At 36.4% G+C, this 16,569-nt stretch overlaps 2 protein-coding genes across 2 annotated transcripts; one reads left to right on the forward strand and one right to left on the reverse strand.

Annotated features, from left to right (window-relative positions):
* Nucleotides 1-534: 534 nt before the first annotated feature.
* LOC104114835 (protein WHAT'S THIS FACTOR 1 homolog, chloroplastic) lies at nt 535-2,865 on the reverse strand. The gene has a single exon (XM_009625373.3). It carries the CDS (start codon nt 2,600-2,602, stop codon nt 926-928), a length of 1,677 nt encoding a protein of 558 aa, XP_009623668.1. The 5' UTR covers nt 2,603-2,865; the 3' UTR covers nt 535-925.
* Nucleotides 2,866-10,531: 7,666 nt separating this feature from the next.
* LOC104114836 (rhodanese-like domain-containing protein 4, chloroplastic) lies at nt 10,532-14,586 on the forward strand. Its single transcript, XM_009625374.3, has 8 exons — nt 10,532-11,286; nt 11,910-12,012; nt 12,095-12,181; nt 13,134-13,208; nt 13,288-13,362; nt 13,532-13,612; nt 13,740-13,973; nt 14,238-14,586. Exons 1-8 carry the CDS (start codon nt 10,676-10,678, stop codon nt 14,283-14,285), a joined length of 1,314 nt encoding a protein of 437 aa, XP_009623669.1. The 5' UTR covers nt 10,532-10,675; the 3' UTR covers nt 14,286-14,586.
* Nucleotides 14,587-16,569: the final 1,983 nt, after the last annotated feature.

Raw genomic sequence — 16,569 nt, forward strand, 5'->3', positions numbered from 1 at the left:
TTGAATATTTAATTAATGTCCGCCCCCTCTACCCTTCCTCACTTAAACACTAGACTTGGTTCACAGCACTACTCGCACTCATAACATGCGTCAACCACAAATCCCCCACTGTAATATGATGCCCCTGACTGAGGGCGGGCTGATGAGGGCGGGTCAAGCAGGACTGGCAGGATTCTAGGCTGGCAAGCTTCTGAAGAAGGGGTGCACATGTCACCTTAGGCGAAGAGGAAAGTGAAGAGCTATATAAGGCATGACACAAGTTCACATGGTGTGTCACATGGTACGCGCGCTTTTGGAGCTTGAGGTGGTGTAGCCCAAAAAGACAAATCCGTGCAGGCCTAGGCCTAGGCCTACAGCGAATAATATGTGCCATGGGCTTGGGTCGCGACAAGTAATACCTTTGTCATTGAACCAAAGCCCTTGGGAAAATATATGCCATCAACTCTTAAGGACAACTGAGCTAAGCAGGGGTTTTCAAGACTAGCTAAATGCTCATATGTTTCAAATGACAACACACAAAAGATCGTGAGTCACTAAGCTATGAAAACCATGTTGTATTATGTAAAGAAGCTACATTTTACAATCTGGCAAATAATCTGAAATATGAAAGCTTTAGTGCTTAAATTAGTGCAGAACTACCAATTCACAAAGCCACTTCCAGCAGAAGCTTATAGGAGCTGTATAATCTATAAGATATTTAACTTAACGACAACATTGAACCATAAATCTAATGTAAAGATGCTTAGCCAAGGCCTATTAAGAGAAAGCAATGTGCACGCAGGGTGTTAAAAGAGTGGAACAGCCTTTTACCCTGGGATTTTAAACCTCGTGCACATGTAATAGGCTAATAGCAGAAGTTGTAACTTAAGATATTTTATCAATGTCTTTCATGCATGAAATAATCTCAAGCACAAGTTTATATTTGTCACCAGCGTTCCCTGGGGCGGCCATCTGGAAAAACAGGAACCAGAATCTTTTCTTCCTTCTTCTTTGCACCATTAACTTGTGTAGCCGGTTTGCTATCTTCTAGGTTAACAGTGCCTTCATCATCACTGAAGTCGGGAGGTATATCATCACCATCATCACTCCAGTCATCATCCAAATCTTCGTCGCCATCATCATCGTCATCAAATCCGTCACTCCCTAAGTTATCAATGTCAGACCACTCTTCACCTTCCTCAGCATCAGTTCCATATTTGGACTCGGATTTTTCTGCTTCATCAGAATCAGTTTGTGGAGTGCCTCTCCGGTTGAATCTCGTGACTGAAACAAGGGAGCGAAGCTTTTCCTTGATGAGCAATAACCTGTTCTTTTCTATCAAGTGTGAATCGTGATAAGCTTCACGGAGAAAAACTGAGTCCCGATCCCCTTTCAAAGAGACATAGAACATATCAGGATGCCTTATCAGCATGCCTCTAAGCTGTTGAGAGAATTTAAACTCTTCCCGAAAATGAGTAAGGTGATCAACAAGAGTCCTCTTCTCGACTGTGAGGCTCAGAAGTTCATGAACCACACCACATGCGTGTTTCTCTTTCTCCGGAGTACCAGGCCTTATTTCAGAGAAATCCTCATAAGGAGAAATGTAAGGAATGTCTCTAAACTGACTAATCCTTCTCATCTCACCCTTTGAAAGTTTAAGACCCTTAGGAAGCTTCACCCGATTGAACCTTGGTGGTCTATCGATGATCAAATTCTTCTCTTCCAGCTCTCTTTGCCTAGTATCCTCTTCAGCGATCTGTGCAGCAGAAACAGCAAGCTCAGGGTCCCAATGAGTCAACTCCAATGCCGGCCCTCGTCCAGTTGGAACTACCTTGAAGTATTGTGGATATCGCCTACAGATTGTATCCTGGAATTCTAAAGGAAGCCCTAAATCAGTCTTGAGATGTCCAATCTTCTCCAACAGAATCCGCTTGTCCAAAGACATCATCAATAGTTTCCTCAACTTGACAACCAACAAATCCTCCATTTCATTCCTAATCTTCATTTCCTCCAAGTAAAGCCTCTCGGCCTCGGGAGTCATTTTGAACTTAAGTGAGTAAGCCCCTTCTTCCATAATCTCAAACACACCAGGAAATTTCTCCAATAAAGCAATAAATCTCCTTTTTTTCTCCAGACCCAATGCTCTTCTATACCTACCCAGTTCGCGAAGCGACATAATTCTATCAGGCTGACTCACTAGAATCTTCGTAATCTTCATAACCAATTTCAACTTCTTGTCCCTTTGAATCACATTATCAAAAGGAAGCTCTTTCCTTCTCTTCACAGCACCAGCTGCTCTAATGGGAAAATTCGGCACCTGGGTTTTCCGTAAATTACATAAAGATTCATTCTTTTCTCTAAAAGATAAACTTTTGCCCAAAAATGGAGTCTTTTCTACCTGGGATTTCCTTAAATTACACAATGATCCATTCCTTTCTCCAAAAGATAAACTTCTGCCCAAAATTTGAGTCATTCCTAAATGCTCTGCTGATATAGCCAGATGGGTCATTGGACAAAGTCTAGTTTTATGAAGAAAAGATGATTTATGGGAAAGGGCAAAAGGAAAAGCTCCATTTGAAGCAAAGGGTTTTGATGCTGTGGAAAGAAGAAACTTGGGTTCCATGAGGAGTCCCAATTCTTGGTAGAATTATAAAAGAAACAGATTATAAAACATGAAATCTAAGGTTTTAAGCAGAATTTAGATAGCATTTATGTTTGATAAAGCAGTGTGAGAGAAAAGAGAGAAGAAGAGGATACACTGACCTTCGTGTGGTTCGAGCAGAGCTATGAATGCTGGAGATGTTGATATGGTTAGGGTTTATCAGAAAGGGTAAAACCCCGAGAAGTAGATAATATCTCTATCTTTATGCACTATCTTCTACGTCACCTAATGTTGATTAGTTTGTTTGGTTCCCAAACTAAATTATGTCACGATTATAATGTAAAACTTGTACTAGTAATTTTTTTCCTCATAATTTAAAAAATATCAATTTCATTTAATGGATCGATCTCTGAATTTAGCTTAAATATTAAATGATTTGTATTATGAAATAAAGGCCGTAAAGTAAAGACAACTATAGAGAGAAACTGATATATTATTTAAACTTTAAACTTATGTACATAATGAACTGAAATCTCCTCTGTTTATAGAAGAAAGCAAGTTGTTGTGTAAGCTGTTTCTGTACCAGATATAGATAATATTCTATTGTGGTAATGTTTATCCAAAACAGAGTACTGAAAGGATAAGCTCATTATACCAGATATAGATAATGTTCTACCGGTGATAATGTTTATCCATAACGGAGTACCGAAAGAATAAGATCATTATACCAGATATAGATAATCTTTTACTGGGGGTAATATTTATCCATAACGAAGTACCAAAAGGATAAGTTCATTATACCAGATATAGATAATCTTCTATCGGGGGTAATGTTTATCCATAGCGGGGTACCGAAAGGATAAGCTCATTGTACCAGATATAGATAATCTTCTACCGGATGTGATGTTTATCCATAACGGGGTATTGAAAGGATAAGTTTTTTCAAGAGACTTATTTCCAATAGAGTACTAAATAGATAAATATATTTACGTCGGAGTCTCATATAGATAAGTTTCTTCGGGAAGCTTATTTTCAACGGAGTACTAAATGAAAATCCATAATATAATATATTTATAACACTCCCCCTTGGATGTTCATTAAAAGATAATGTGCCTCATTAAAACCTTACTAGGAAAAACCCCTGGGAAAAAAATCTCAATGAAGGAAAAAGAGTACACATATTTAGTAATACGTATAACTAGTTGTCTCATTAAAAACCTTATAAGGAAAACCCTATGGGAAAAACCTTAGTAAGGAAAAAATAGTATAGCGCGTATCTTACTCCCCCTGATAAAAACCTTGTTTTAAAGTCTCTGCATTCCAATCTTGTATACCATCTTCTCAAAAGTTTAAGTTGGCAAAGATTTAGTGAATAAATCTACCGAATTGTCTCTTGAACGGATTTGTTGCACATCAATGTCACCATTTTTTTGAAGATCATGTGTGTAGAATAATTTTGGTGAAATATACTTCGTTCTATCTCCTTTTATAAAACCTCCTTTTAATTGGGTTATGCATGCAATATTGTCTTCGTATAAAATTGTGGATCTTTTATCACATTCCAAACCACATTTTTCTTGAATAAAATGAATCATTAATCTCAGCCACACTCATTCCCTACTTGCTTCATGAATAGTTATTATCTCAGCATGATTTGAAGAAGCAGCAACAATAGATTGCTTTGTGGAGCGCCATGATATGACAGTACCTCCACATGTAAACACGTACTCGGTTTGAGATCGAGCTTTATGTGGATCAGATAAATAACCTGCATCTGCATAACCAACAAGATCTGCACTACCTTTGTTAGAATAGAATAAACCCATATCAAGCGTTCCCTTTAAATATCGCAATATATGTTTAATCTCGTTCCAACGTCTCCGTATAGGAGAAGAGATATATCTTGCTAGTAAATTAACAGAAAATGTTATGCCATGCCTTGTAGCATTAGCAAGATACATAACTGCACCAATTGCACTAAGATAAGGTATTTCGGGACCAAGGAGTTCCTCATCCTCTTCTGGAGGTCGGAACAAATTCTTATTCACTTCAAGTGATCGAACAACTATTGGTGTACTCAATGGGTGCGCTTTGTCCATGTAAAAGCGTTTTAAGACCCTTTCTGTATAGGCAGATTGATGGATAAAGATCCCGTCTGCTAAATGTTCAATTTGCAGACCAATACAAAGTTTTGTCTTTCGAAGATCTTTCGTCTCAAATTCTTTCTTAAGATATTCAATTGCCTTTTGGAGCTCTTCTGGAGTTCCAACAAGATTTATGTCATCAACATAAACAGCAAGTATAACAAATCCTGATGCCATTTTCTTTATAAAAATACATGGATAAATAACATCATTTATGTAACCCTCTTTAAGCAAATATTCACTGAGGCGATTATACCACATACGCCCAGATTGCTTTAAATCATACAAAGATCTTTGTAATGTGATTGAATACATTTCCTGAGATTATGGATTTGCTTCAGACATTTTAAGTCCTTCGGGAATTATCATATAAATTTTATTATCAAGTGAACCATACATATAAGTTGTAACTACATCCATTAGATGTATTTCAAGCTTTTCATGTAGTGCTAAACTGATGAGATATCGAAATGTTATGGCATCCATAATAGGTGAATATGTTTCATCAAAATCGACTCCAGATCATTGTGAGAATCCTTGCGCGACAAGGCGAGCTTTGTATCTTTCAATTTCATTTTTATCATTCATTTTTTCTCACCAAAACCCATTTATGACCAACTGATTTTATACCAGCAGGTGTTTGGACTACTGGTCCAAAGACCTCTCTTTTAGCAAGTGCGTTCAATTCTGATTGAATTACCTCTTGCCATTTTGGCCAATCAGATCTTTGTCGACATTCTCCGACAGATCGGGGTTCAAGATCCTCACTATCTTGCATAATGTTAAGTGCAACATTATATGCAAAAATATTATCCACCACTATTTCAGATCTATTTAAATTAATTCCTTCACTAGTAGAACTTATTAAAATCTTTTGACTCACTTGAGTCTCGGGTTCATTGATTTCTTCAGGAATCTCAGAACTAATCAGATCTTGGGGTCTCTTCAGGGGATCCCTTCATAGTATCGTTTTGATCATTTATTATTATTTTTTTTCGAGGATTTCGATCCTTAGAACCTAAAGGTCTATCACGCTTCAGGCGTGCTTTAGGTTCACTAGCTCTCATGTTAGTAGATGGTCCTGTTAAGACATCAATTTGGATAGGCTCATTCTCTACATGGATATGTGACTTAGTTATCCTTTTCAAATCATTAAATGCGTCTGGCATTTGATTTGCTATATTTTGTAAATGAATTATCTTCTGGACCTCCTGATTACATATAGGGGTACGTAGATCAAAATGGGATAATGATGAAACTTTCCATACAATTTCTCTTTTAATTTTTTTTTTCTCTCCCCCTAATTGTGAAAAATTTATTTCATCAAACCGACAATCTGTAAATCAAGCAGTAAATAAATCTCCCGTCAATGGTTCAAGATAGCAAATAATAGAGGGTGATTCAAACCCAATATATATTCATAATCTTCTCTGCGGGCCCATCTTACTGTGATGTGGTGGTGCTACTGGCACATATACAGCACATCCAAAAATTCGTAGATGGGCAATATTTAGTTCATGATCAAAAACTAATTGTGATGGAGAATATTTATTATAATGTGTCAACCTGAGACGGATAAGTGATGTTGCATGCAAGATAGCATGGCCCCAAACAGTAATGGGCAATTTTATTTTCATAAGTAGTGGTCTTGCTATCAATTGCAGGCGTTTAATAAACGACTCTGCAAGGCCATTTTGAGTATGAACATAAGCTACAAGATATTCCACTTTTATCCCAACTGATAGACAATAATCATCAAAAGCTTGAGATGAGAATTCTCAAGTATTATCAAGGCGAATAGCCTTTATAGGATAATCTGGGAATTGTGTCGCTAATCAAATTATTTGGGCTAATAGCTTTGCAAACGCCAGGTTGCGAGATGATAGTAGGCACACATGAGACCATCTTGAAGATGCATCTATTAGGACCATAAAATATATAAACAACCCACTTGGTGGGTGAATAGGTCTACATATATCCCCATGTATACGTTCTAAAAAGGCAGGGGATTCAACGCCAACCTTCATTGGTGATGGTCTGGTGATCATTTTGTCTTGATAACAAGCATCACAAGAAAATTCATTATTTGTAAGAATCTTCAGGTTCTTTAATGGATGCCTACTCGAATTTTGAGTAATTCGTCTCATCATTATTGATCCAGGATGGCCCAAACGGCCATGCCAAAGCACAAAAATATTTGAATCAGTAAACTTCTAGTTTACGATAGAGTGTGCTTCAAATGTACTAATCTTTGAATAGTATAAGCCAGAAGATAAAGTTGGTAACTTTTCTACAATGCACTTCTGGCCAGAAACATTCTTTGTAATATAAAGATATTCCATATTCATTTCATTTATCGTCTCAACGTGATACCCATTTCGGCGGATATCCACAAAACTCAACAAGTTTCTTCGGGACTTGGAGGAGAATAATGCATTCTCTATTATAAATTTTGTTCCCTTAGACAGAAATATAGTGTCTCTTCCGGAGCCTTCAATTAAACTTATATTACCATAAATTGTTGAAACATTTGTTTTTTTCTTATGCAAATAAGAAAATTATTTCTGATCTTTGAATATAGCATGAGTTGTTCCACTATCAATTATACAAATATCTTCATGATTGGTCTTTGATCCAAACATAATTTGAGGATTATCCATATTCTTCAAAATGACATAAACAAAATAAATATGATAGTAAATATCATTATCAAAGCATAACTTTTATTTATGTACAACAATTACATAACCATACTATCTACTACAAACAATAAAAATTAAAATATTTACATCTCTATAGATTCATCACCGATCACATAACTTATTTCTCCTTCCGGGGGTGCAAAGTAATTAACTACATCCAAATGCATGAAGTATAAATTATCTTCAGAAATAAAATTTATTTCAGCATTTTTCTCTGTCTTCTTCAGGAAAGCTTGATATAGCTCAACCAGGTGCTTTGGCGTACGACATGTACGTGACCAGTGCCCTTTTCCCCCACATCTATAGCATGCATTTTCTGGCTTTGCTGCTTGCACCGCTTCATGCTTTTGCTCCTTCCTTTTACACTGCTGGTGGTGAGGAGGGTTCTTTGATGCATTATTATTACCATGATTAGAGTTTCTTCCCCGACTACGGCCATAACCACGACTGGGGCCACGTCCTCTTCCACGCTTAGATTGGTGGAAATTCGTCTCATTCACTTCAGGGAATGGACAAGAACCAGTAGATCGGCTTTCATGATTTTACATTAATAGCCCATTATGTTGCTCGGCTACAAGAAGATGTGAGATAAGTTCAGAATACCTTTTGAATCCCATTTCTCGATATTGCTGCTGCAGGAGCATATTCGAGGCATGAAAAGTGGTGAAAGTTTTCTCCAACATATCATGATCAGTAATATTATCACCACATAGTTTCAATTGGGAAATAATTTTGAACATAGCAGAATTATCCTCACTGATAGATTTAAAATCTTGTAGCCTTAGATGAGTCCAATCATAACGTGTCTGTGGAAGAACAACCATCTTCAGGTGATAATATCTATCTTTCAAATTATTCCACAGTATGACTGAATCTTTAATAGTGAGATATTCCATTTTCAAGCGTTCATCATGGTGATGGCGTAAGAATATCATTGCTTTGGCACGATTTTGGTTTGGTGCTTGATTTTTGTCCATGATGGTGTCTGCCAGACCCATCGGATCAAGATGAATTTTAACATCAAGCACCCAAGACATATAACTTTTGCCCGATATATCCGGGGCTACAAACTCAAGTTTAGAAAGATTTGACATTATTTAGAAAAAAAAAATTTGTACCTCTGATACTTTCAAAGTATTTGCTCGAGATGGCAGAGTCTCGTACTCATAACGTGTTATGAAATAAAGGTTGTAAAGTAAAGACAAGTATAGAGAGAAACTGATATATTCTTCAAATTTCAAACTTATCTACATAATGAACTGAAATCCCCTCTATTTATAGAAGAAAGTAAGTTGTTGTGTAAGTTGCTTCTGTACCAGATATAGATAATCTTCTACTGGGGGTAATGTTTATCCATAACGGAGTACCGAAAGGATAAATTCATTATACCAGATATAGATAATCTTCTACTGGTAGTAATGTTTATCCATAACGGAGTACCGAAAGGATAAGCTCATTATATCAGATATAGATAATCTTCTATCGGGGGTAATGTTTATCCATAACGGAGTACCGAAAAGATAAGCTCATTATACCAGATATAGATAATCTTCTACCGATGGTAATATTTATCCATAGCGGGGTACCGAAAGGATAAGTTCATTGTATGAGATATAGATAATCTTCTACCGGATGTGATGTTTATCTATAACGGGGTACTGAAAGGATAAGTTTTTTCAGGAGACTTATTTCCAATAAAGTACTAAATAGATAAACATATTTACGGCGGAGTCTCATATAGATAAGTTTTTTCGGGAAGCTTATTTTCAACGGAATACTAAATGAACATCCATAATATAATATATTTATAATAATTTGATGATTCTTTAAAAGAGATAAATGTGTGAATTTTCACAAAATAAATAAAAAGTTCTGTCAGTCATATAAAAGTGAATATGAAAAGTAAGATATTGATCAACATTTGATAGTTTCAATTTGTATTTATTAAATACTTTATAATAAGTTAATAAAATACACATTTATCATAAGTTATAATGAAACAAAATTGTGAATAATATGTATTTATAAGAGTACTATACATATGACCATATCAACCGATAATGGAAGAGTCATAATATTATTTTTCTTAATCATATAAATAATGCAAATATATTAAAGGATTCAGTCTATTAATGTGTAAGCAAATAAGTTAAGCGGTCATACAAAAATTTCTTGTGTTTTATTTAGTCCGAAGTGATTAAAGAATAAAATTCAGTTAAACCAACTTATCAGTTTATTTCTGTTGATATTTTGTCACCATTTATTATTCATTCACAGATTCCTTTTCCAACTTCGGACTACGCAGCTTCTGGACTGCTAATTCGTTGGAGACGTAGTAAATTTTTGGATAAAATTCATAAATAGCATTGAAAAATAACCATAATCGTAAACGTAATCGAAATTTAGCTATTTTTCATGTAAAGATAAATTCGAACAAAAATATTATTCAAAATTCGAAAAATATTCCAGCATAATATACTGGAGTTCGAATTTTTTACACGTGAACTTCCAATATAGTGGAGTAGTTCCACAATATTATATTGTAACTGCATCATAATAATATATTGGAGTTCCAGCATAATATACTGGTCCAGCATAATATGCTGGAAGTTCATACACGAGTGCTCCAATCTCCAGTATATTATATCAAAAATTTTCGTGTTACAGTAAAATAGTGACTATTTTTTAATAACTTTATAAATACTGACTATTTTTCAATTAACAATCCGAAAAATAGCTAGCCCGTGTAATTTTTACAAAATTTTTATTATGAAAAATGAGCTTTGTTCATTGCTTGGTTAGAGGTTAGTGGAAAATCAAGATGTCCAGTACTGGAGTACAGTGTACTGAAGTGAAGCAAAATGAAGTGGTACTCTAGAAAATCATCATTTTCTGCACTAATTCCTGGCCACACAATTGCCTCAGCACAATAAATTTCTCGATCCATCTGTAAATTGGTCTACATGATCGACAGCTCTATGATCTTATGTGACACGTGGAATCCAGCGACTGGTAGGATATCCACCTCTCCTTCCACGTCACTACCTCCCTAGCTTCACACTACACCAGCCAAATTACACCAATTGATGATGAAATATGCCAAAAAGCTAAAAACTTTTGGTAGATATCAATCAAAATTAGCTAGTATTACAATTTCCTCATCTTATGGTATAGCTAGAAAACTTCCAATCAACTCTCTTTGAGACCCCATAGAAATTCCACTATAATTTTTGATAAAGAATTATGCTATGGAGGCCATTCATGCAGTAAGATTGACACCTCTCTCTGTTCTATCTGATAGAAGAAATGAACCAAAAAAAATCCCATCACACCCCATTTCTTTCCCATTCAAGAATCTTTGTTCAGTAGAGAGTTTATCAAGAAATGTTCAAGGGGGTTTAGTACTTCTATCCTCAGCTCTAACTACAGGTTTAGCTAAAGCATTAACATATGAGGAGGCACTAGAGCAATCTACAACCAGTCCTGCTGCTGACTTTGATGCAACTGCAGTTGTTGAAACTGTGACCACTTTTGCATCAGACAATCCTTTGGTCATAGTTGGTGGAGTTGTTGCTTTGGCTTTGCCATTGGTTCTGTTTCAGGTTCTTGAAAAGCCTAAGTCATGGGGTGTTGAATCTGCTAAGACAGCTTATGCTAAATTGGGAGATGATGAAAGTGCACAGCTGCTTGATATAAGAGCACCTGCAGAATTGAGGGAAGTAGGGAGTCCAGATATAAGGGGTTTGAAGAAGAAGCCAGTTACAGTTGCTTATAAGGGTGAAGATAAGCCTGGGTTCTTAAAAAAGCTAGCTTTGAAGTTCAAGGATCCTGAGAATACTACACTGTTCATTCTAGACAAGTAAGATTTGAAAAGAATTGGTTAATTATTTTTTCATCTGATAGTATGTGGGTATTTAGCTTATCTTGCTGAAGTATTTGTGAAACATTAGCAGCAAGATGTAACTAAAAATTAATTTTTTGAGGATTGCTTGTGCTGACATCATTTAAGATAATTCTTATGCTCACCATCTTACATGCGGTGACCATTTAGACAGTCATGGAAATTTGCAAGAAGTTATATTCCAAACCTTTGAAAATTCTCTCTTTTCCCATTTAAGATATGAAAAAGTTAACATCGGATGTTAACCTACTCACTGGCTATAATTTAAAACTGTTTCGACTGAAGAGGATAACAGCTAGTGAGTCTCAGAAGGTTTTCATTATTAGAGTATTAGACTTCATATCATAGGCCTCAATGTGGATTTCTTGAACTTTCAACTATCTAATTTGATCTTGGGGTTTGGATTTACCTCTGAAAATCTTTAGTCTTCTAGGTCTTGCATCAACGGTTTAAAGGCACAGATCAAGGATCAGTAGGCAAACTGAAAATTTATAGAGATTTATGTACGGAGTTCTTGTATGAGCCAACTATTCGTAAAAATGAATCTATTCCTATCTCTTTATTAATTGTAATGAAGCCAGATTTGATGGGAACTCTGAGCTGGTTGCGGAGCTAGTCACAGCAAATGGATTTAAAGCTGCTTATGCGGTAAAAGATGGTGCTGAAGGACCCCGAGGATGGCTGGTATTCACAAATTTAGTTGTACTTAATTTATTTGTTAAAACAAGTAGGTGGTATGAAGCTTAACGAATTCCACTTTCTGCAGAACAGTGGCCTTCCTTGGATTGCTCCTAAGAAAACATTAAGTCTTGATCTGAGCAATCTCTCCGATGCTCTTGATGGTGTTCTTGGGGTATGTTCCTCTTTCTTAACCATGGTACTAATTACTAGATGTGATAATCCCATTTGATTTCAAGAACATCAACTGCATTCGCTTTTCTCTGACTCCAAACTAGTTACATTTGGTAGCAATTAGAGTTGCTGAATTCATATGGAAAAGGCTTTGATATTGTTGCCAGCACTAGGATTGTGGTTCATTTAGGAAATCTAACATAACGGGAAGGAGAATGGCTTGTTTCCAGCACAAGAAGCCATGTAGATAAGGTGATGCATGCTAGGGTTACCTAATATATTTGAAAGTAAGATCGTACAACAGATCACAAATAGCACGTAGCACAAACTCATCAGGTCGCAGTGCACACAAGAAGTTTAAGATGCCTTAGTTGCATTAAGAAGTTCAAAAGGTACACAATGATGTTACTATAACTTGGATGCAAATCTTAACATGACAATGATATGGCATACCCAATATTTTCAAGTTATGTTTGGTTCAGAGAATGCCCATGAAAATTCGGAAAATGCTGGGAGCTCTTGCAGAAATCTGTTTTGCTGCTTTTCTGCATTCTACTCCACATTTCTCAAAAAAATTCCAAGTGAATAGTATGGTAGTGATAGACTAGTGACATATCACAAACTCTCTCACTTGCACCTCCTAAAACTTGTGTCACCCATCTTCTCCTATTTTCCCCTGAAGCCCGCCCTAATCAAAGTTTTGCTCTATGATGAACTTCCTACATTCAACTGCTCATTTGCCCCATGACTGATTCTGTTGTTTTAAGACCTGAAATTATTTTTTAATTAAGATGCACACTTTCATAGACTCGTTAACTTTGCGCAATTATCAAATTTACAAGGGAACATGGTGAATTAGTAGTCTAGAGCTACTTGATCATACACTATATTGGCTTCTTATTTTAACATGCTCAACTTCAATGCAAGAACTTAGTTGGAATTTGGATATACAGGAAGGTTCTGATGCTGTTACTGTAGGCTTAGGTGCTGCCGCAGCTGCTGGGCTAGGAATTTTAGCCTTCTCAGAGGTCAGGCTCTAACTTCTTTTTCCCTCATTGTATACTGAGCTCAATTTAGTGCAAAGCTTACTATTGGTTCCTTTTTCAGGTAGAAACAATACTGCAACTGTTAGGTTCAGCTGCACTTGTCCAACTGATTGGCAAGAAACTCCTGTTTGCAGAGGTTTGTTGGTGCTATTTGCAGTGAATACCTTTCTTGCCTGTTGCAAGTAGAATGAGTGACTTTATCGACCTAACTCTTCCTAGTCTGTCTTAAAATAGATAATGATCGTGGGGATCAAAGTTATTAAATGTGACAGGTCCTTTAATATTACAATATTTTCCCTTTGCAGGACAGAAAGCAAACTCTGCAACAAGTTGATGAATTTCTCACTACTAAGGTTGCTCCAAAGGAGCTTGTAGATGAGATTAAGGCAATCTCCATATCTTCTCAAGATATTTGTTCCCATACCAGAGAAGAACAAAATTTTGGTTTAGTATATTTCTTCAAAATCACAATTTTGTTTATCGTGTTTTTTTTTCCTCGCCTTGAAAATTCAGCAACTAGGGAAGGCTCTCCTTCCAGAGACGGTGAGTAGCGATGCTCTACCTGCACCTGCAGAGGAAAGCCTTGCTGCAGCCACCGGCACTGTTGAGAAAACTGAATCAGTTCCTCAGGAAGATATAGCACCACCTAAAGTAGAAGCAAGTTCCCAGCCTACTCAAGAGGTCAATTCAGTCAATAAGGCAGATGCACTACCTGCAAGTTCAAGGCCACTCTCACCTTATCCTAATGTAAGTTTCTTTTTTCCATGTTGAACTGCTTCTTTCATCATTTCGTTCTAACTCCCTGAACGATATCCGCATGCGACATCTTCCAGTCCTAGTGCACCCTCTCTATCAATGGTCTGATGAGTGATAATGGTTCTCTTTCAAGTTCTGAGATTGTGCTATTGTTGAGTTGTAGATTGTTACCATACACCATATATAAGCTATACTTTATGTTCACTGTTGATCTGTCAAGTTTAACATCTTTTGCTTTGAATATGTTATATGCAGTATCCTGATTTCAAGCCTCCAACATCGCCAATGCCTTCACAACCATAGAGCTGGACTTGCAGACTGCCATATATCCAAGGCATAGCAGCCCTCATATTCTAGTTTGCAATGCAAGCTCCCCTGTGAAATTTTGAATATTACATAACATGCATTTGAGAGAAAATTGCAGTGCCAGTAGAGATCCTAATTCTCAACACTATTATGTCCTTATCTTCCATCTTAATTTGTAGCATATTCTTGTGAGTTTACCAATACATTTTCTTTTAAGCAGACATGTGAGAGCGTAATGAACAAGGATATCAAACTTGAATATCATTAACCTTGAAATAAATCATCTACACTTGGACTATGCCATTTTGCTTCTTGTTTGTCTATCAGTTTGGGTCTTGGAAAGGAGTATTTTTCAATATTTGAGTCTACGGATATCTATTTTAAATCATCAGGTGGTGGGGTTTACAAGCTGAGGAAAATAAATTAAATTCAAAGTCATTTTCGGAAAGTATAATATTCCAAAATAACAACTATTAATAGTCTGCTAGTGTATTTGTTTTAATTGCCACTTGCCCATGTTACCCTTGTGCTTTAGCAAATTGTTCATTGTGACAGGGCAATTTTGTCTTTTTATCATTTTACGCGAGAAGTATTTGTAAAAATCGCATAAATTTGATTGTTATAAAATAAAGACTATAAAGTAAATAAACCGAAGACAAGTAGAGAGAGATTGATATATTATTCAATTTCAAATCCATGTACATAATGAACTGAATTCTCCTCTATTTACAGAAGAAAGGAAGCTATTGTGTAAGCGGCTACTGCAAGTTACTGTGCAAGTTGTTTTAAGTTGCTACTCTAATGTCACGACCCAAACCGATGGGACGCGACGGGCACCCTGTACCTTACTCAATCGAGTACCAACATAACGTATCTTTTCGTATCATACTATCATAGATAACTGAGCCGGAGAGGCTGCCGTGAGATAAGTGGAATACAACATGAAATACCAACTTATACATAAGATATGCGGGCCTATAAGACCGAAATAACCACTCGTATACTGAACATAGGCCGACAAGGCCATACAAACTTTTACGTACATGACATCTGTCTACAAGCCTCTAAGAATACATAATTATCATAAAGGTCGGGACAGAGCCCCGCCATACCAAACAATACACGTCTAAATCATACTGACCAAACAAGCAACTCCGGAGCAAATGGAGCGCACCAACACCTTCCTCTGAGCTGATAGCCTACTTGGAGGACTCTCGACCTGTCTATCGGGACCTGCGGGCATGAAACGCAGCTTCCCCAGGCAAAAGGGACGTCAGTACAAATAATGTACAGACTATTTAAGGAATGAAAATAAGTAAATAATTGACATGAAAGAAACATGGAGTAAAAGATTCAACATGTAAGTCTGAACAACTCTGTGAATCATTAATATTTACAATGCCATGCATATGCGTATAAATGCCATACCATGCATAGGTATATGCGTGCATAACATCATCAAGCCTCTGAGGGCATCCCATCATATCATCTCGGCCACTGTGGGCAAATCATCAATGTATACCAGCTGATCATGTGGTGGTGCGTATATAACGTCGTAACCTTTTCCCATATCCCATATATATAACATACGCGTATATAACGCCATCTGGTCATGGGTCAATGTACATGTATAAATGCATGAAATGCATAAAAAATACGTTAATAAATTTTTTCGGAATATCATAAAATAAATATGTCTTTCGGATAAACTTTATCAAATACGTATTTTTCTGAGACCCATGAACAGAGGATATAATAATAATTCACATGGGGAATCAAGAATATAGACACTCCTAGTACTTCTATGAATATAATCATTTATGAAAATTGTGCGTTTACTCATTTTGTTTGTATCGTATGGATCATGCCAAAAAGAAAGAAGAGATAGCCTTAACATACCTGGAGTATGAAAAAATCCGTATGATATTTTTGAGAAAGATTGCACCGTACTCCCTTATAATTGCAAAATCTCATGTTGCTTAAGAAGCTATGAAATCTCACGTTTTTGAATTCCTGAAGATCCATGAAAGCTCACCGTATTGAATTCTTGAAGATCTATGGAAGCTCACGTTATGGAATTCTTGAAGACCCATGAAAGCTCACGTTCTTGAATTCTTGAAGATCTACTTTAGCATTTGATATATGCTAAAGTAGAGAAGCCTTATATTGAATGGGTGTGGTCCTCACTTCATGTGGTGGCTTAACCGCATGCCTTTAATTTGCCACATTTCAATGTAATTCAAGAGTCATTAGTTTGAAGGGTGGGTTGCCACGTTGGAAA

Source organism: Nicotiana tomentosiformis, chromosome 1 (assembly GCF_000390325.3).
Source record: "Nicotiana tomentosiformis chromosome 1, ASM39032v3, whole genome shotgun sequence".
In the NCBI taxonomy this organism is placed as follows: Eukaryota; Viridiplantae; Streptophyta; class Magnoliopsida; order Solanales; family Solanaceae; genus Nicotiana; species Nicotiana tomentosiformis.

Coding starts and splice junctions, on each gene's coding strand:
- LOC104114835 (XM_009625373.3), bottom strand. CDS start 2,602: ATGGAACCCAAGTTTCTTCTTTCCACAGCATCAAAACCCTTTGCTTCA.
- LOC104114836 (XM_009625374.3), top strand. CDS start 10,676: ATGGAGGCCATTCATGCAGTAAGATTGACACCTCTCTCTGTTCTATCT. Junction 12,013..12,094: donor AAGGACCCCGAGGATGGCTG/GTATTCACAAAT, acceptor CACTTTCTGCAG/AACAGTGGCCTTCCTTGGAT. Junction 13,613..13,739: donor AGCTTGTAGATGAGATTAAG/GCAATCTCCATA, acceptor TTGAAAATTCAG/CAACTAGGGAAGGCTCTCCT.